Genomic DNA, 20,796 nt, shown 5'->3' on the forward strand with positions numbered 1-20,796 from the left:
CTTGAATAGTTTGATAACTCAAGCGCAATCGTGGGCATTTGGGGAAATTCCATAATAAAAGGAGAGGCGAATAAGTTTTGTTAAGGGAGCAATATCGGGAGGAAGTAGGAACTTGATTACATTAGTGCAAATATTATGAAGGCCTCATCACGAGGAAATTCTTCAATCTCATAACACTTCAAGTAACTTCTACTTCAGAAGCAGGTTCAGAAAAGATTGACTTAATATCTGGTGGCCCAAGATAAGTTTGAAATTCAATTACAGCAGAAAAGAATTTGCAACACGTGTCTTTATACCAATATCCGTCAAATACTACGTAAATACTTCTTTAGCATTCTGTTAATTCTAATATTTACAGCAATCTGAAAAACAATTAAAATAACACTGGGACTGCAAAAGATTAGAGCCATCTACAGAGACAATGATGTCAATGTGACGAATAATAAACAATGGCTCATCAGCTACTACGTAGGGAAAACATGCAAATTTCTCCGCCAACTATAGTAGTTGCTCAATAGGAACTTTCCGAAATTATAGGGAGGAAAAAAACATAAGATAAGTGACGACGAAATAAAACGAACAAAGACATTAGGGATGTATTATTAACGTTAGGAAGAATACCCTACCCCTCCAATAACTTAGTGTGTACGTGATGGCTTATTGCGCAACCGAGAAAGAAGAGAACTTACCAGACAGGTGTATGAAAACTCAAGAAAAATAAACCAGTCTGGCTACCACTGATTTGTGTCAGCCAGAGAAAAGGACATAGATGAACACTAGGCTCAAATTATGCTTCCAAGTGACTTTAATACAAATGGGTAGAAACCGAAATCATAGAGGAGGAAAAAAAATCATAAGTGACAACGAAATAAAACGAACAAAGACAATTTGAAACTAGCGAAGACATTGACTATACATAGTTTTATATGAAGTTTCAATAAAAAAATGATATTTTTATAAAAAAAATTTTAAGCCATCGTAATTAGCTGTCCAATTAGACATTGACTATATGAAATCTGTATTATTATATATTTTTTACAATTGCAATTCAGGAACAAAATTTTTCATTCAAAAGCTTTAAGTCATATTTCAACCATAGCTTAAAAAAAACTGATGTTGTTATGCAATCTCTTTCTTTGTCTTTCGAATCTTTTTGAAATTCGAAATCTTTCAAATTTAGGGATGAACTATTTTAGGAAAAATATTCTCATTTTTCCTGAATCGCCATTCATGAAGACGCTATGGCTTGGCCTTCTCATTAGAACTGTTTTTGGAAAAAAATTCTTATCATCATTTTTCCTTGAGAGGATATGTTAATACATAGTATTGTAAAAGGAAAAATTATTATTTTTCCTATATATAATTCATATTATCTCATCAATACCAATATCATCAAGAACCAAACTTAAAGAGACAGCAGGACATTGAAACTAGGGCTACCTTGTTTGAAACAAGTTGAAACAAGGGCTACAACTTTTCAAATTCTAGATATTCCTGTAGATTTTGAATAGCTGAAAACAAAACAAACTCATAGAGAGGGTGAGAAGACTTACAAGCCTCCATGGACTATATCTTCTTCTCCAGCTTTTAGGATCAGTCGTCATACATCTAAATTATCATAAAGAGTAATTATTATTATTATTTAGTAATTATTCTTATTCTTTAGTAATTATCTTAGTAATTATTCTTATTCTTTAGTAATTATCTTAGTAATTACTCTTATTCTTTAGTAATTATCTTAGTAAGAGTAATTATTCTTATTCTTTAGTAATTATCTTAGTAATTACTCTTATTCTTTAGTAATTATCTTAGTAAGAGTAATTATTCTTATTCTTTAGTAATAATCTTAGTAATTATTCTTTTACTTTGAACAGTTTCGTTTAGTTTTCAAGTCAGGTCTGGAGCCACCTTAATTTATTGCAGTCATCAATTAAAGCACAAGTTTTACTATTAATGTTCATGCAAAAACTTAATCCATGGCGGGCAGGGATAAAACATTGCTTAATTCAGTTTAGGATCTTAGGGATACGAATCCATGGGGCTAAATATTCTCAAGTTTTTTATTTACTATTTTAATATTACTATTTTATATAACTATACTTTTTTGTATTACTTTATATTATATTACTTTTAGATTTTATATTACTATATTTTATATTACATATATTACTATTTTAATTACTTTAACATACACTGCATACAATCTCTATAACAAGACGAAATCACATGCCTGACCCCCCCTCCCCAAAAAAAAAACAAGAGCTAAGAGCTCATATGGCACTTGTGACGAGGCATGAAGAGCTAAGAGCCAAGAGATCATATGGCAAGAGCTCTAACAAAATTCTATGGATCAATAGATTGATTTAAAAGAAAATAAGAGGCTTAATATCGGTCAGGATTTAAAATAACAGATCTGAGTCACGATGTCCTTCTAAATATCAAAATTCATTAAGATCCGATCACCCACTCGTATGTTATAATACCTAATTTTTTCTCTCTCTTTAGCCCCCCAGATGGTCGAATCTGGGAAAACGACTTTTATCAAGTCAATTTGTGCAGCTCCCTGACACGCCTACCAATTTTCATCGTCCTAGCACGTCCAGAAGCACCAAACTCGCCAAATAACTGAACCCCTCCCCCCAACTCCCCCAAAGAGAGCGAGTACAGTACGGTTCCGTCAATCACGTATCAAGGACATTTGATTATTCTATCCACCAAGCTTCATCCCGATTCCTCCACTCAAAGTGTTTTCCAAGATATCCCCCTCCAAATCCCCCCAATGTCAAAAGATCTGGTCGAGATTTGAAAAAAGAGCTCAGAGACATGAATTCCTTCTAAATATCAAATTTCATTAAGATCCGATCCCCTATTCGCAAGATAAAAATACCCCAATTTTCACGTTTTCCAAGAATTCCAGTTTCCCCCTCCAATCCCCCCAATGTCACAGGATCTGGTTGGAATTTAAAATTAGAACTTTAAAGCACAAGATCCTTCTAAATATTAAATTTGATTAAGATCTGGTCACCCTTTCGTAAGTTACAAATACATTAATTTTAAAAATTACCCCCCCCCCCCTCCCGAACTCCACCAAAGAGAGCAGATCCAGTTCGGTAATGTCAGTCACGTATCTTAGACAGGTTTTTATTCTTCCCATCCAGTTTCATCCTGATCTCACCGCTTTAAGTATTTTCACAGATTTCCAGTACCCCCCCAACTGCCCCCCCCCCAATTACGCTGGATCCGGTTGAGATTTAAAATAAGAGATCTGAGTTACGAGGTCCTTCCAAATATGAAATTTCATTAAGATCCGATCACTCCTTCGTAAGTTGAAAATACGTCATTTTTTCTAATTTTTCAGAATTAACCCCCCCCCCCCAATACACCAGATCCGTTCCAATTATGTAAATCACGTATCTAAGACTTCTGCTTATTTTTCCCACCAAGTTTCATCCCGATACCTCCATTCTAAGTGTTTTCCATCATTTTAGGTTCCCCCACCCCAAATTCCCTTTGAGACACGATATCCTTCTAAATATCAAATTTCATTGAGATCCGACCACCCGTTCGTAAGTTAAAAATACCTCATTTTTTCTAATTTTTCAGAATTAACCCCCCCCCCCAACTACCCCAAAGAGAGCGGATCCGTTCCGGTTATGTCAATCATGTATCTAGGACTTGTGCTTATTTTTTCCACCAAATTTCATCCTGATCCCTCCACTCTAAGTGTTTTCCAAGTTTTAGGTTTCCCCCTCCCAACTCCCCCCAATGTCACCAGATCCGGTCGGGATTTAAAATAATAGCTCTGAGACTCGATATTCTTCCAAACATCAAATTTCATTAAGATCTGATCAACCGTTTGTAAGTTAAAAATACTTCAATTTTTCTACTTTTTTCGAATTAATTGGCCCAGAGATGGTCAAATCGGGAAAACGACTAATTCTAATTTAATCTGGTCCTGTCCCTGATACACCTGCCAAATTTCATCGTCCTAGCTTACCTGGAAGTGCCTTAAGTAGTAAAATCGGGACCGACAGAATCTGTGATTGCTATATGTCACATGGTTAATACCAAGTGCCATAAAAACCAGCTGATCTCTTTTGAGCAGGCAAAGACCAAACAAGCAATCTGATATCTGCTCTCCAGAGAAACTTTCCTGCTACTAACTCTGTATCACCTACACTGTCTTTCTATTGTTTTCCGATTAGCTATTGGTTGGTTGAATCTCATCAACATTCTCAATTGCATAAAAGTAAAATTATACCCATTAATTCTTTCTATAGCATGTCTCCATAACCTGGGGGTTGTGACATCCATTATTTAAGTCAAACATACAACATAACAAATAGTCCACCCAAGAACCAGAGCTTGTCCATCAGGAGAGAGACAATTAATATACATTAAAAGAAGACAAGAAAAAGAAGCAGAAAGTTGACAAAGGATTGCAGCTCTACCAAAGCCAAACACTTATACAGAAGGATAAAAACATGAAGACCCTAATAAGCCTATGATAGTGGGTAGGGCATAAAATAAATGTTTTAGTTTGTGGGTATTTTATACAGGGAGAGGTCACACACCTATCAGCAGCGGGAATTGAACTCTTGGCATCATATTGTCAAGCCGAGTAGATAAGATAAGATATTTATTTTAAAAAAATTACTATCGCAAGCCCTCAGGGGGCCGAATTCAGACTTCGGAGTCGACTAATAAAACAAACAAAGCAAAAAACACTAATAATAATGAATAATCAAATTATGTATAAAAATACAAGTGAGAAAAAAAGTAAAAAAATATAAGTCAGAAAAAAGGGAAGTGGACAAAAAAAAGTCAAGAAATAAACATATATATCTACAAATTAAAAGGGACACTAAAAAAAAGTCCAAAAACTCACAAAAAAAGAAAGAAGCATAAAACACACGAAAAAACATATATGACTTAAAAGGGAAACTAAACCAAAACAGCGGGGGGCAAGCAAATTAGTGTAACGACCTAAAGCACCTCACATGAAAAAAAAGGCGGGGGAAACTAGTTGGCTATTTTATTTATTTTTTCTGTGATGAAGGGGAAAAAGGTTTTTTCATATCTGGAAGTAACGCAGCGGATGGGAGACAAAACTGGGATAGGCTCAGAAACAGCTCGAGGCTGCCGTAATCTGGATGGTGAGTGACGTTTGGGGAAAATACTTGCCGTCCGAGGGTTCGTTATTGCATTTTTTGAAAAACGGAGGCACAACGACGACCTCCTTCGCTCAAGGGTTTCCAAACTAGCTTTTTTTAGGAGCAGAGAGTAAGGCACCTTGTCTTCTTTGAAAATTATTCGCAAGGCTCTTTTTTGGGTTGACTCAATTTTGTCAGATTCTTTACGGGAGATGCCAGGGTGCCAAACTGGACAAGCATATTCAAGATGCGGGCGGACAAAAGACGTGTACAACCTTAAGGAGTGAGAAAGGGGGACGCTATATTTACTTAGGAGCTTAAGGAGGGCGATAGACGCATTAGCTTTATGGATGATATCTTTAACGTGGATATCCCACTTTAAATTTGAAGAAATTGTGTCTCCAAGTAATTTAACCGAGGATGCATAAATTTCAGGAGGGATAGGATTAAGAAAACAGGGCGAGGATCTGAGGAAACAAATCGGCATTATCATGGACTTAGAGGGGTTTACAGTCATATCTAGGTCCAAAGCCTCACTTCCAATTTCATTGAGAATACTCAAAGGGTCGCTTATTACATTTCTGAAGCAACCTTCAACAATCGTTAGGTCATCAACAAATTTCCAACGGTCAGGAACTTCCTTCGCGAGGCTGTTTTAACCATGACTGAAAAAAGGAGGGGGCCTAGGAGAGTTCCTTGGGGTACGCCATTGTAGATAGGGAGAGGATTTGAGTAATGGTTCTGGTATTTAAACACCTGTGATCTATTTGTTAAAAAGGAGGCAACCAATTTTACCAGCAAGGGATCAATATTGAACTCGCTTTCAAGTTTCTCAATTAAAATATTGTGGTTAACAAGGTCAAAGGCTTTCTGAAGGTCAATAGAAAATTAAGTTTAGCCAGGAATTAGGTTTTTCGAGGATTTTCCCGATATCGGTCAATAAGAGAAACGAGGTAGTGAGAAGTAGAAGTTGATTTTAGGTTTCCGAATTGCTTCAAGTCAGTAAGAGGATTTTTTCCTTTAGCCAATCTGCAAGGAATCCTTCATACAATTTTGAAAAAAATAGGAGTAAGTGTAATAGGTCGAACACCATCAAAGCGAGGCTTTCCGTTTTTCTTTTTCAAAGGGGTAATGAAACCCTGTTTCCAAATTGTTGGAATTTGCCCAGACTTAGTAATTTCGTTAAACAGGACAGACAAGGGCTTAGACAGGAAGTCACCGAAGGTTCTAATAAGGGGAAACGGGATATATAAAGGACAAACACTTGTCTTTCTTAGTTTATCAATTCTTCTTTCAATCTCAGACGGGGAAACAGTCGGGAAAAAGGGGGATGAGGCTCTTGTTGATAATTGGATTGGCAATGCTGGAAGGCTCTGGACAATGGAAGCGAGAAATTTATTTAGACTATTTGCAGTAACATCAGGGGGCTCTGGTAAATTGAAATTAAGCTGGTCAAGACTCCTGCCACATAGCTTTTTAAACTCGGAATACCAGTTTTTAGGCTTATTAGTAAACAATTCTTCGATCTTATTTTTGTAGTACGATCGTGCCAATTTACGAATTTCTCTTTTAATTGATTTTCTTAATATATTGGCTTGATCGAGTTTACCATTTTTAAACAGCTTCAATTTGGTTGTGATTAGTGTTTTTATTGTTTGATTAATAAAGGGTTTGTCACTTGAGCACCTTTTAAACCTTTTTTCTGGGAAACAAATTTGACAATTATCAATTAGCTTTTTATGAAACGTGGCTGTTTTCTCATCAAGGTTTTGTAAACTATAAGTGTCGGACCAATCTTCAGTACTCAGCCACACACCGAAAGAAAGAAGACCAGAATTTTGAAGAGGGTGGTAAGTGCTATAAGTTTTTGAGAAAGTATGCTTAAAATTTGAGGAGGGGGACAAAATAATGGAAAGATGATAACTCCCACCTAATGGGGGCAAAGTTGAGGGAGGGCTGTAAAAATTATACATATTAGTTAAAATAACATCAAGAGAGGTATTTCCCCGAGTCGTTGGTGTTTTAACAATTTGCTTTACTTTAAGTGAAGCACAAAAAAAATCCATTTTAAGGTCGTTGGCATCGCCAACTAAAAAGAGGCCAGCATTGGGGTACTTAGAAATAACAAAATCAGCACTTGCCTGTAATTGCTGGATAAAATTACGTTTTGACTCGATATTTTGATTTGGGGAGTAATAGAAAACAGCTATTGCAATAATACTAAATGGACGAGGGAGTACTTTTGGTCTAACACTTAGCCAGAGGATTTCATCATACTCGGATAAGTTAGGGACTTGAATAACCTTTGGGTAAAGGTGACTCTTAGTAAAAAACAAAACTTCGCCACCCTTTTTCCCAACTGGGTGGTCTGAAGGACGGAGTTTCCCGAGTAGCCTATTAATCCACTGTTCTACCTAAGAGTTCTTACATGCAAGACGGCCTTCTATTTCTAAATTAATGTATTTCCATTTGATAAATGTTCAAAACATGTATAGATAGACAAACAAATATTTGGAAACAAAGGAAAAGAAATCAATCAGTCATTAATGATGTAATTGGTACTCATTCAACAAAAATAACTATTCTTTCATTATTATATGTATTATGCTTAATTCTTGTGGCTAAAGACAGAGAATAGGGTAAAAATGGAGTTCTTAGGGACCAACTAATGAAAAGAAATAAGGAATTAATAACAATTAATCTACAAGGAGCAGCAAAACTGCCAAATACCAAATGAAACCAATTCTGACACCATTTCTCTTTTTCCAAGGATCCCCCTTGAAGCTAAAGTAAGCTGCTAATCTTTCCTGCTGGCTTAAGTTTAGTGAGGCCTTTCCTTTTCTTTGAAAATCGGAGTTTTTTTTATTAATTCATAGAAAATAAATAGGAATTAAAGAAAGCAAAGTAACAGGGAACTAATCCCAACTAATTCACGCAGTGTAGCAACATCTCCAAATGTCAAATGATACCAATTCTAACATCACTTTCTATTTTGCAAAGATCCCCCTTAAAGCAACAGCAACCAATATATTACCTTTGCTTTTCTAACATATCCCTTTCCTACTTATTTTCTTTTCTTTTTCCAATATATTCCTTTCTTACTTGTTTTCCTTTGTTTGGATCACTGAGGGCAGAAGCCAAATTCTGACACGACATAAACATTGACCATCTCCCACTGTCTGTTCCACTTGCTCCCAATAGGGAATTCCGAGGCATTGGATTTCCAAATTGTTTCTGCATGATGTAATACTTCTTGCTTCAATTGGTTGGAAAATCAGCAAGTACCATCCCTACAAATTATAGATCATAATCAACTTAATAGTGTTAAATTACATAATAATGTATTTTCAATACTGGTAAGTGTATTTTTCCTCTGGTCTCATTACATAGAATGGATAACCAATAGGACGATGAGGAAGAGCTTTTTTGAGAGCTAACTGAAACTTTTGGACTCCTCTTTTAGGTAAATTTGCCTTTTGTACCCTCTACCTGCCCTTTGTGCATATCCAGCTCTACATGGCATCAGACCAAAATTTCAAAACACTTAAATAAAAATGATAGCTTTCAAGGTAAAAAAATTAACTTGCAGTACAATGGGAATAAATAACATAAATTAACATAAATTATATAGATGGTACACTTAAAACAATCTTCATAGATAGATTTATAGATGAACATTGTATAGTGCAAATGTTCTGGTTTACATGCTTGAAGGACCAAAAGTGGGTCTCTAGGGCTCAATTATGGCTGTCCAGAATTCATTCAAGGAATGATCTGTAAATGACAAAACAAAAGTCTTATTTGTCCTTGCCCTTCTGCAAACTGTCATTTGCTGCTAATACAACAGTAACCAAAAATCATGAAACAACAATTTGTTTGATTTTTTACAAAATTTGCTTTGCAGCAACTGCAGATGTAAAGCATAAATCTAAGGATCCATTTTGATGAAAAGCCTTGATAGATGATGACCATTTTGATGGATTTTAAAATTCACTTTTATTTGTGGAAAAATTACTTTTCAAATTGCAAGGGCCATTCTCATGTCAGAGGTAGACCATCATTTTTCAGGTAACTTTTCCGGAAAAGGATGATGTAGAGATGGCAAGGTTCCATATTGTTTTTTCTTGATGGGGGATCATATAGGGCTTGGATATGGGAAGAGTTTGACAGTGTCTCAGCATCACAACACCACCTAGGGCCCTGAGCTGGGTTTCCTGGTTGGAATTCCATAAAATATCAATAAGGAAAAGACAAGAGAATCGCCAAATACCTCCACCCAGGTGCAAGAGAGGCCTACCAAGACCTAGTCTCCGCTGTTGAAAATTAGGAACTTCCTATTTAAATGCATCCTAGATGAAAGTGTGAGGAAAATGATTGATGAGGAATGAGTGAGGAAAATTTTTGTGAGTTCATGGTGCTAGAATAGGTTTTAAAATTAATGTTAAGAAGACTAAGTTGCTAAGACTAGGAATAAGTGAAGATGAAAAGGTGATGTTGGGTAACAAAAGGATCAATCAAGTGGGTAGCTTAATTTACCTAAGTGGTATTATTAGCAAGGACAGTAGTTGCAGTGAAGATGCTAAAAGTAGAATAGACAAGGCCCATGGTATTTTTTCACAGTTGAGACAGTTTGGAAGACTATGAATATAAGTCAGAGAACCAAGATTAGAATATTGAAAGCTACAGTGATACCTGTGGTAAAATATGGCTCTAAAGCATGGACACTCCAAAAGACATCAAAATATTTGCTTTTTGTTTTTCACAGAAACTGCCTACAAATGGTTTTGGGTACCCAACTAACTATTTCAAACAGTAAGCTGTATGAAAAGTATGGGTCAATTCCACTTTTTAGGGCTATAATGAGAGGAACATTGAGATGGCTAGGGCATGTTTTAAAGGTGAAGGATGACAGATTACCAAAGATTGTCCTTTATGGCCAACTGTCAATGACTAAACAAAAAGGAGGTTGCCCTTGGCTGGGGTGGGAGGATGTCAAAAGGAAAGATTTAAGAGTATGTCTTCATTATTTTCAAAATTTCATAAGCTTGGGAAATGTCTTTACCCACTCCTTTTTTTTCTATTTCTGCCATTATATGTGTAATATTCAATAATTTTTGGATAAATTATTTCATTTGTTATATTTTACTAATTTGCTATATTTTACTAGTTTTTAGTGAGTAATTGTATGTACCATATGGTATGTTTTCAATGTACATTTTTATGTCAATTACAGGCAAACTTAAAAGCTTTAAATCCAACCTTTGACTGAGTTGATTAATATACTTGGAAAGAGCATACAAAAAATATTTGGTTGTGGGTTCATCTTTTCTCTACTTAAGTTATGGAATACCCTCTGACTATATGAAACCTCTTCAACCATATGGAAATGTAACAATAAAAAGAGTACTAATTAGTAATCTAAAGATGCCTCTATTTTTATTTTAGCATGTTAACTACTGGAGAGCCACTAATCTGTATATTTATCCAAGCTTAGAATAAGAATGTGATTAGCTTGAATATTTTTGCTGAAAACTATGCTGAATATTTTAAATGCACTGATAGTCAATAATGGAGCCTAATCAAGGACATACATAAGAAGCTTCAACCTAAAAATGAAAAATGCAGCCCAATCTTGGTCATGGTATCTGAAAGTTACAACAAAGTATCTAAATCATAGACAGACTCAATTTGGACATATTTAACCTAAAACCAGTGAAGTAAAGCAGATTAGTTGTATTTAAATAGACTAAGCTGTAGGGATGATGTTTGTCTAAATTTAATTATTAAAGAACAAATGTATAAAGATAGTAATCAGTCAATCCCAATTAGTCTAGCCCTAACTATGAGCCAATCCCAATTACCTGAACCTCTGGGCTACACATCATGTCCAAGATTAGGAGCCTTTTGTCCATGTCTGGGAACAATATATTTCAAAAGAAATACTTGTCCAATATTAGGAAGTTATACCCAAAATCCAGTGGTGTTGTTGAGGAGGGGGGTGAATTGCCCCCCCCCACCCATAATTTTGAAAAAACTAAAACTTATTAAGTAGCTTTAAAACTGTTTGAAATCTCATTTTAAGTGTCAAATTTGCTCTCTTTACTTTGAGCAGATATTATTTTTTTATTTAATTCATGCTCACTTCAAACATAAGGAAAACAAGAAAATTAGGGGTCCATAGCACTTAATAATATATTAATATTTTCTCCAAAGACACTGCATTTGAATCATCAGGTAAAAAATTTGACCCTATTTCATGGCAAAACTGAAACATGTTCTATGCTTCCTGTTTCACCATGTTTGCTCAGGTAGGTTTATTCCCTCATATTTAAGGTGCTTTTACTTCCTAAAATCTATCAGTTCAAGATTAGATTCTCATGTTTTAAAACTTCCAAAAGTGGAAACAAATACAACCATTACATTTGCAAATAGCACAGAAATGGAATCATTGAATATACACAGTGAATATGATTTCCTGAATAAAAAAGAAATCATTGAAAAAGAAAATAAGTCTTAGTGCTTTTTATAATTATATTTATACTATAACTAGGTTGGTCAAATCAGTTATAGTTTGGCTATACAATTTGGTAGAGAGGGATCTGCTCCATGAATCATTTAGTTGTTTTAATTTTTATTTCTGGCATGTAATTGAAATTCTGATTCTCTTATTTGTCATTGAAATGTGGAACAAATGTTGATAATGTCCTATTCCTTACCTTTTGGATTAATATACTAACTGATTATGATTATGCTTTACTACTGTCATCTGTAGGAGCTCAATGCTAACCATTTTAGCATAAGCCAAGCCTAGAGGAGCTTGGCTTATGTTAATTATGGATTATATATCAGAGGAGGGTCATCATGAAAGTTGGTAATACCTTCTCAGTATGTTTTTGGCCCAAAAGGCCAAAAACTCATTACTAAAAGTTTCATTTTCTTAACCTAACCCCTCCAAGAAACTGAAAAGTAGCTAAACCAGAATTCTACCTGAAATTGTGAATGTTGCATATAGCCTAGTTAAAATATTCAAGCTAATCATATACTTGTCAAGAAAATGTTGACATATTCAATGGTGAAACAATCCAAATTCTAGACTGTATGATAGTAAATTTATAATTATTTAGCAGTTAAATATTCTTACCCTAAATTGATTATTATATTTGGAAAGAGCATACAAAAAGGAATGATGTAGTAGCCAAAGCTAATTTTATCCATATGTTAGTTATTAGCATGGATGTCATATATACTGAGTAGAGAAATGCAGAGCCCTAGTAGCCTTATATATTTGTTAATTGTTTTTACAATTTTGGTCTATTGTAATACTGGTGATGCTGTGTAGATTCATGATATCCAGTTTGGTTTGAGTGATTATGTTGAACAGTAGACAAAAATATTTTAAACAAATTGCAGGTGTAAACCTAATAGGAAGGAAACATGATAATTTGATTAATGTGAATATGCTGCACAGTCAGCCAGCCCATAAGGTAGGCTTAAGCATTTTAGTGTTTTTAAATCTGATTGTCTTACATATTCTAAAGCTGTAGGCCTATATGGAACCAATAGGGCAGGGTGAATTGGTACAAAAACAACTTAAATAATTATAGGCTAAATAAATAATATTGGGAATCTAGAATAACTCAATTTCTGTTTTAGCTTGTCTCCATTGTGAGAGTTGCTGCACTGCACATTTACTTAACTTACAAGGATGGTCTTGGTATAAGATAGCCTACCCAGATTTTGACATAACCTTACGTTATTCTCTTACTTCTTTCAACAATTGATAGGCTATGTTGTTATTGTTTGATTATTTGGAGACTCTATCGCACAACCTCCATACAATTCTGTAGCTTCTACGAAAATCTTCTTTTGTTGGCGTCTATAGATATCTGACTATGAATTTTGTCTATTTCAACAAGATACTTGAAATAGCCTGACATCTAGCTACAATTACAGAATTTTAATTCCACGGCGTCAACACACAAGGAGGACTTTCGGGACTTTGAAAGCAGACCTGGAATCACTTTTCATGTGTTTCCAAAATCGAAGATGGACAGTAATAACTTTTCTTTCCGTTTTTCACGATTTCGAAACGCTTTCCGCTTTTTTGGAGAGAAAATTCAGACAGGTAATGGAAAGTGGAGCTGGAAACCGCATTTCTCGTAATTTTCAAACAGGCCGAAGAGCTCCATTTATGAAAAAAAATTATATGGCGCGAATGAAGAGGGCCAGTTCCCGTTCCAAAGTGAGATAAGCTAGATTGAAGCGTATTCCATTAGTTATTGTGCTCTAAGCCATATGACATATGACATTCATCACTGTTTTCTTGGACAAAATGGCATACAGAACGATTCTATAATTTTCATCCTTGCAAATACACTTCTCGGGACACATTTAAGTGGAAATTTTGAAAGAGAAATAATTATATGCGCAACATTGAAATTTAACGGTTGCAGCGATTTTCGAAGTAAGTACCATAAACAAAAGTAAATAATAAAAAGAAAGCACATCATTCTGTTGGTCAACCAAGTCAACACTTCTGTGTTTTTTGTTGTTTTTTTGCAAAATATTTTTTTCCACTACTTTGTTTTAAAGTATTGCACCCGTTTTTCTGTAACTTCATTTGTTTAGTTCTATTTTGAAAACCTTAAACGAAAATGGCTGGATCAAGCGCCTCTTGATACTACTGTAAACAATAAATGTGGTAAAAGAAAAGCTACCCGCTGGATTTTTAGTAATTTCTGTGCTACACCAACTCAGTATTGCAGAATTGGACATGCTACCTAATAGTACATTTAAGGGTTACATCTTGTTTTCCCCGTAAGATGCTAAATGGTAGCGGAAATTGTTGACATAAAATTAATTTAAGGTATATGTTCCGCTATTTGTTTTTAAAATCTGCTGTTGATCAAAATGGAAAAACTACACATAATAAAAATAATTAACAATACCATTAGTTTAACTAATACTGACCCACTAATACAATAATGTAAACAGCGGAGTGCAAAATGATTAAGAAAAAAAAAAAAGAATTCACAGCCATTTACTCATACCGCAATGCTTCCAAAGAACATTGAGTTTCTAAAAACTCAAATATTTTTTCCTTTTCCAGCTTTTATGGAGACCTGAAGTCATCCATGGATTCAGTGGTGCTATCCTTTTCGAAGTATGGGGCGCTGGACCCCGATTGCAAATTTCCAGGATTCCTTCTTTAACTAAATCATAAAAGGAATCAAAAGAGTGGTTAAAATCTGAATCAGAACTAATACTCTAAGCCATTCTTTATATACTGCTCATATGGCAATTGGACAGCCAGCATACATACAGCGTATTGAAATTAATTTAACATATCCACAAGACTTTCTGAAAATGTCTCCTAAATTCTTTTAGCTTTAATAGTAGTAATAATAGTAGTAGTAGAGGTACTATACTTATAGTACATTTTGGTTGGTTCAAAATTTCCTCTAACATGCAGGGAAAATTTCAACTTAATACTCTAAACTGTTCCTGAGATACGGCTGCTAAAGCCTCTTAATAACCTGCATCCATATAGCGTGTTTCAATTTAGTTCACTATCCTCTTTAAAGTCCTCTGAGAATTTCACTGTCATACCTTCCAGCTCCAATGGTACTAATAGTAGTCGTCTGAGTAGTCAATATAGCAATAGCCCCCTAGATATTCAATTATCTCACTAAATATTCCCTGAAAGTTGCAACTTCCTACCCTTAGCCTCGGTCGTTGTAGTCGTAGTTAAAATAGTAATAGTAGAAGAAGTAGCAGCAGTAGTAAGAGCAGCAGTATGCGCAGTGTCTTTTTGTTACTTCAACGTCCCACTCAACACGTCCTGAAAGTGTCAACTTAATACTCTAGGCTATTCCTGAGAATTGCTCATACATCCATTTGGCAACCTAACGTCCCAAGTGTGACATCTCTTAACATCCCAGCGACATAGTTACTAGACCTTTCAACTATGCTGAACAGAATGACTTTTTCAAAATTTTGATTGAATGTATTTGGGGAATTATTGGGCTTGAGAGGGCGGTACTTGTCCTTCAATGAATCTGACTCTTAAAAAAGACAAAAGACATTCTAATTTCCAGTCGAAAGAGCTTATTTAATAGTTTCTATGGTAGTGCTGCACAGCCTATGATATTTCTTATATACCCTTTTGAAAACCTGAATGCATCTATTTTTGTTTGTTTACTTGAAAACACAACCCCCCCCCAAAAAACATTCCCTAAAAGTTTCATCTTAATACGCTTAGCCTCATTAGTCCCAGCGACCATAGTAGTAGTTTTATTAGTAACTTTTGTTTTATTAGTTTTATTAGTAACTTTTGCTTGTTCAAAATTCGCCACAACATAGTCTAAGAGTTCCAACTTAATAATATAAGCCTTTCCTGAAATATTGCTGTTATATGCTTTTGAGAATATACATGCTGATAGTTAGTTTTGGTTTAGTTCAACCCAAATATTTCTTGAAAGCTTCACCACAAGACTCACTATAAAACCAGCTTCAATAGTAGCAACAGTTATAGCAGTAGTAATAGCATTAGTAACAGTATGCACATAGTACCTTTTGTTCTTTTCAACATCCCTCTCAATACACGCTGAAAGTTTCAACTTAATAGTATAAACCGTTCCTGAAGCATTGCTGCTGGGCCTTCTCGACAACTGGTCTCGACTTCCCTGATATTGATTTATATGTAAAATAATCTTAAAAAATTCAAAAGTAAATAAAGTACAATATTTCTAATATACAATATTTTTAAAATAGGGAACTACTTTGGACAATCCACAAAGTTTATGCGATTGTAAGTTTGTGTCTCTCTGCCTTAAATATCGAATAACTGTTCCTCTAGAGTTCTGAAATTTATCAGCTATAATATTGCCAATATGAAATATTAATACATTGATTTTTTATGTTAGCATTTAGAATAGATGGAAATGCTCCAATAACCATTTATCAATAAAATTAAAACACAGAGTATAGGTAACCATTACAGGATTGCAACTTCTCATATTTTGAATATCAACCCAAACTTAGTGAAAATTCAACGCATTTCACACAGGTTGTAAAAAAAGACTAAAAAAAAGAAGTAAAATAAGAAACATCGAGCACAATAAGTTTATTGCTAAATTTTATCAGCCAACTTTTCAACATTAATTCCTTTTGCAGAATAGTACTGAAGATATTCAACTTCAAGCGGATGGACCCCTCCAACGATAACTAATGAATGCAGAGGCGCCCCTAGGTCGCAATCACCAATTTCTTCCAAGGTTGAAACCAAAATCTGCTGATTGTCAGTTCCAACACGAGACAGTCCAATACAAAGTGTTTTAGGACTCAACATTTCTGGAATAAGAGTTATAGAATAAGAATTATAGGAGGACTATAATATGGAGGAATAAGAGAGAATATAGGAGGAATAAGAGAGAATATAGGAGGATTAAGAGTTACTAGTAGGACTCAGCATTTCTGGAATAAGAGTTATAGAATAAATTATGGAGAAGATTACAGCGCACATACTAAATATAAAATAAATAAATCTTGAATAGTGGGTCTACGGCTGGTTTCGCAACTAGTTTTCAAAAAACATATTCTTTTACTAGTATTAACAACTTATCGTAGCACCAAGCTTCATGACGCCAAAGAAGTTCCGTGAGGCCTTCCTTCACCCCAGTCTGCCCAAAACTTTTTGTTTTATTTCTCCTCGTTCAATCCCTGTAACCTTCACATCCTTCGTTTCGCTAATTTTCTTATGGCCCCTGCCATCAAAGCGACAATATTCAGATGTTCGTTTTGTCCTAGATGGATTGTCAATAGCCTACTTCTGAAAGTAATCTCTAGGTATTCAACGTCAAAAAGAAGATTCTGCCATGAAAAAATTTGAAATATATAAGACTTGGTATGTCAATTAATTGATGAATTTATTAGAATCCCACTTAATGACAAAGCGGAGATCTGAAAGAAAAACTCTACACAAACCAATTTTCGAAAACAACCAGCATAAAATGTTTACAAGACTAATTACCTAATTAACTAATTACCACTCCAACATCGAGGGGAATCGTTAACAGTATGTCAAAGGACGCATTTTGAGGATTCTCAACTGGCTATTTTTCTAAATCAGAAACAAACCACGGTCAGTTATATGGTATTCCTTCAAAATGTATTAAGGGACAGGATAGGAGAGTGTGAAAGGATACGACAGTTTTTGCGCTGTCAGCCAATACACAACTAGAAAAAAGTACATACTATATGTAGTATAGTATGTACTATAAAGATACATACTATATCTATAAGTATATACTATAAAGATAGAAAAACTCCTCATCTACAAACATAATGAAAGTTCAAAATGCACATTCTATGGATGAGGGATGCTCGGCTACCAAAAATAATGTTTTTTGGCCATCTACCTGGGGCCAAAACAAGAAGCAGGAACTACATGAATGGAATAGGAAGAGGTCATAAGAATAAATTTTAAGGATACTGGCGAGTACAACTGCGAAGAAAATCTGAACCAAAATATACTTGTTGAATTTAAACGTCAAAAGTAAAAAAGCGGATGATTATTAGCTTACTATTAGCAAAAATTCATTTTAAGGAAGGATGAGAAAGTGTAAAGACCTTTTCTAAGAAATTTTAAATGCTATCTCTGGTTGAAAAGTCGAAGCGAGTCGATCCCCATTTCATTGGGTTTATATAATTCCTTGAGTAAGTTTGAATCAAGCCAATTTGCCAAATATTTAAGAAGAAAATCCCTGTGTTTTCTTAATTTACCAGTGTTCCTTGGAACGAGCACAGTTTGATAAGTCATACAGAGTTTAGTGACTATCATGAAAGAACATAAAAGGTCAAAATTAAACTGACGGCAAACCCTACAGAAATACTTCACCAACTGAGAACAATCTCAACAACCTTACATAGATTTATTCTATCTAGAAAAATAAGGGTATTGTCAGCTAGCGGACAAAAAAAGAAGCGAAAATGGTAGAGGCAGATCTTTCGTCAGGGACTTCCGCCCATCCGTCTTCAATCCTCAAAAGAAGAAGACAAATTTTGTATCCACTTCTGAAAAAAAAAAAAAAGGAAAAAAAAAGACACCAATTGCCCCACAGCAAAAAAACACCATTAAGTCACAGTTTATTTTTAATGTTAATTATTATTTGGTTTCAAAACAGCACTTTTTGAAACTTTTGGTTTGCAGTTAGCGCATCTATTGGCTTGCAGTTGCAGCATATTTTTAACAACTAGCTATTCACTCAATTCTTGAACACAATTTCTCGCATGCACTAGGAAAATTTCAATACATGGTGATTTACGAAATTACAGATCCAAAATTTCTTTATTACAGATCCATAAAGAAATTACAGATCCATGTTTATATTTGGTTTTTCAGATTCATTAGCAATATTCTAGTGGAGTCTAAGGCAATTTACCAAATCTTTAAGAAGAAAATCCCAGTGTTTTCTCAATTTACCAGTGTTCCTTGGAACGAGCAAACTTTGATAAGTCACACAGAGTTTAGTGACTATGATGAAAGAACATAAAATAGTCAAAATTAAACTGGCGGCAAACCCTACAAAAATACTTCACAAACTGAACAACCTTAGATAGGTTTATCACAATAGATTAATCATATTTTCCTTACAGTGTAATTTAAATGCATAAATACAAAGAGGAATGATATGAAAATAACATTCTATGAATTTCTTCAATAGAAATTCGTATTATTTAAACAACAATTTAAAATAAAATCTAAATCATAGGAATATAAGTTCAGAATTATTAAGAATGAGCAGAGAAGAATCATGTTATTTTTGTGATAACCTAAAACAAAAACTAAAAATCCAGCGCTACAGCTATAAAGATCTGTCTTCTGGCCAAATTATTGGCCAATTTATCTGGCCAATACAGCTACAGCTATAATTTATGGCTACAGCTATAAAAATCTGTCTTCTGAGGCCGAATTATTGTTCAGCCCAATTTACAGTTAACAACCGGTTTTCCACAAGATCACTACATCATGCCATCGGAAATGATAGCAATAAACTTTAAAAAAAAGTTTATTGACCTAACTTTAAAAAAATAACGCACTTAAACACTTTTTAACTTTAAAATAATAATAACTTTTAAAAAATGTGACCTAACTTTACAGCTACACCAGGACTGAATGCCGCTTGAGGATAAATGATCCTCATTTCCTATGCTATTAATAATTCAGTCACATTTTAGGTTTAGGTAATTCGTTCTCCATGTAAAGAAGAAATACCGATTAATTTTTAGGTTTAATAATCGAAGAAAAAATTCCCTGTTTTTGTAGCAATAGAAAAAAAAACTTAAGACTTCTCTGACCCAGCAATTATACTAGACCCAGCGTAGATTTCTGCTACCTATTCCCGCACTAAGGGAGACACACACCTGGGAGGTAGATGGCTCTTACAACATAAAATCTCCTCTATTCTGCTCGCTTTTTAGTGAAATTGTCAAAAGTAATTAATCTGTCAAAATAATTCGGTAATTATTCTCATAGTAATATCTCTCATTGTAATGCTGAACAATGTTTTATTATAGGATATTAACTATAATCCTTGCCAAATATTGCAAAATCTAACTAGCTTCACAGGGATTAAAATTAACTGAAAAAGCTTACTGCTTTGATAATGTTAATTAAGTATCTTAATTAAGTTAATTAATTTTAATTAAGTATCCAATTTAAGACAGCCGCGTTCCCTTTGAACTCTGAATCAATACTCATCTAAACATTATATTTTGTTGTTTCTTGTTCTATAGTCAAAAATTCGTTTATTAGTTTCGGTTTCTATTGATAAGGTTTATGATAAAGGGCTATTCGGTCTATTGATAAGGTCTATGATAAAGGTCTATTCGATCTATTGATAAGGTCTATGATACAGGTCTATCCGGTGTATTGATAAGGGTCATTCTTTACATGCAGGTTGTCACTACGAAGTTTTGATCCAAGGCTCTCTTGAATGTGAGTGAGGAATGCATTGAACGATTTTGGACGATTACTCGAGTGTTGACACCCTTTTTATTAAGAATGAATATATGGAGAATGTAAAAGTAGATTACTGTAAAAAATAGCATGTAAAAGTAGAATGTAAAAATTAAAAAAAAAAATTGAGTTTAATAATGGGCTAGAAGATACTTCAGCCTTTTCTTTTCTACTACAGGTAATATTTTACATTGTCTACAACGAAGAGATTATGCAAAACCCTCTGCTTGATAATCCAAACAGGAACAACAATTATACCCAGTTTGTTTTTTACGTTTTTATTCGTTACTCTGACGAGAATAGAGTTACGTTCTCTTTGATAAAATCAAAAAACGTCAAAGACAATTATCACTATCAAAGAATAGAAAAATAGGTTTAGCAATTATTAATCACTGAAATCACGTTCCCTTCTTATTCATTGATTATTCCACAGTTTTCGGTAATCATCCATTTACTATTTTTTACGTTTTATCATTATTCCGTTTGCCAGCTCTTCGTTTTTGGCCCTATTATTCTTCGATTGTCATCCTTTCGTTATTCATCTTTATTTTTTCCTTACCCATTTAATGCTTCTTCATCCTTCCCTTTAGTGAGTATAGGACTCTGGTTCCTATACTTGAAGTA

At 34.3% G+C, this 20,796-nt stretch overlaps 2 protein-coding genes across 4 annotated transcripts in view; both read right to left on the bottom strand.

The window, feature by feature from the left end:
• The window catches only part of LOC136028806 (vacuolar protein sorting-associated protein 54-like), a 109,723-nt gene extending 96,663 nt beyond the window's left edge, over window positions 1-13,060 (bottom strand). Inside the window, exons 1-2 of one of the 3 annotated variants that reach the window (XM_065706711.1) lie at window positions 12,919-13,060; window positions 8,256-8,443 (exon numbers count right to left, since the gene is read on the bottom strand). In XM_065706711.1, coding sequence (XP_065562783.1) covers window positions 8,256-8,393 — 138 coding nt within the window. In that variant the 5' untranslated portion in view covers window positions 8,394-8,443; window positions 12,919-13,060. The other 2 variants (XM_065706712.1, XM_065706713.1) reach the window with 2 other exon arrangements.
• Window positions 13,061-16,263: 3,203 nt separating this feature from the next.
• The window catches only part of LOC136028808 (diphthine methyl ester synthase-like), a 29,890-nt gene continuing 25,357 nt past the window's right edge, over window positions 16,264-20,796 (bottom strand). The window contains exon 5 of the mRNA XM_065706714.1: window positions 16,264-16,505. Coding sequence (XP_065562786.1) covers window positions 16,285-16,505 — 221 coding nt within the window. The 3' untranslated portion in view covers window positions 16,264-16,284. The remainder of the gene's footprint in view (window positions 16,506-20,796) is intronic.

Source organism: Artemia franciscana, chromosome 7 (assembly GCF_032884065.1).
Source record: "Artemia franciscana chromosome 7, ASM3288406v1, whole genome shotgun sequence".
Lineage (NCBI taxonomy): Eukaryota > Metazoa > Arthropoda > Branchiopoda > Anostraca > Artemiidae > Artemia > Artemia franciscana.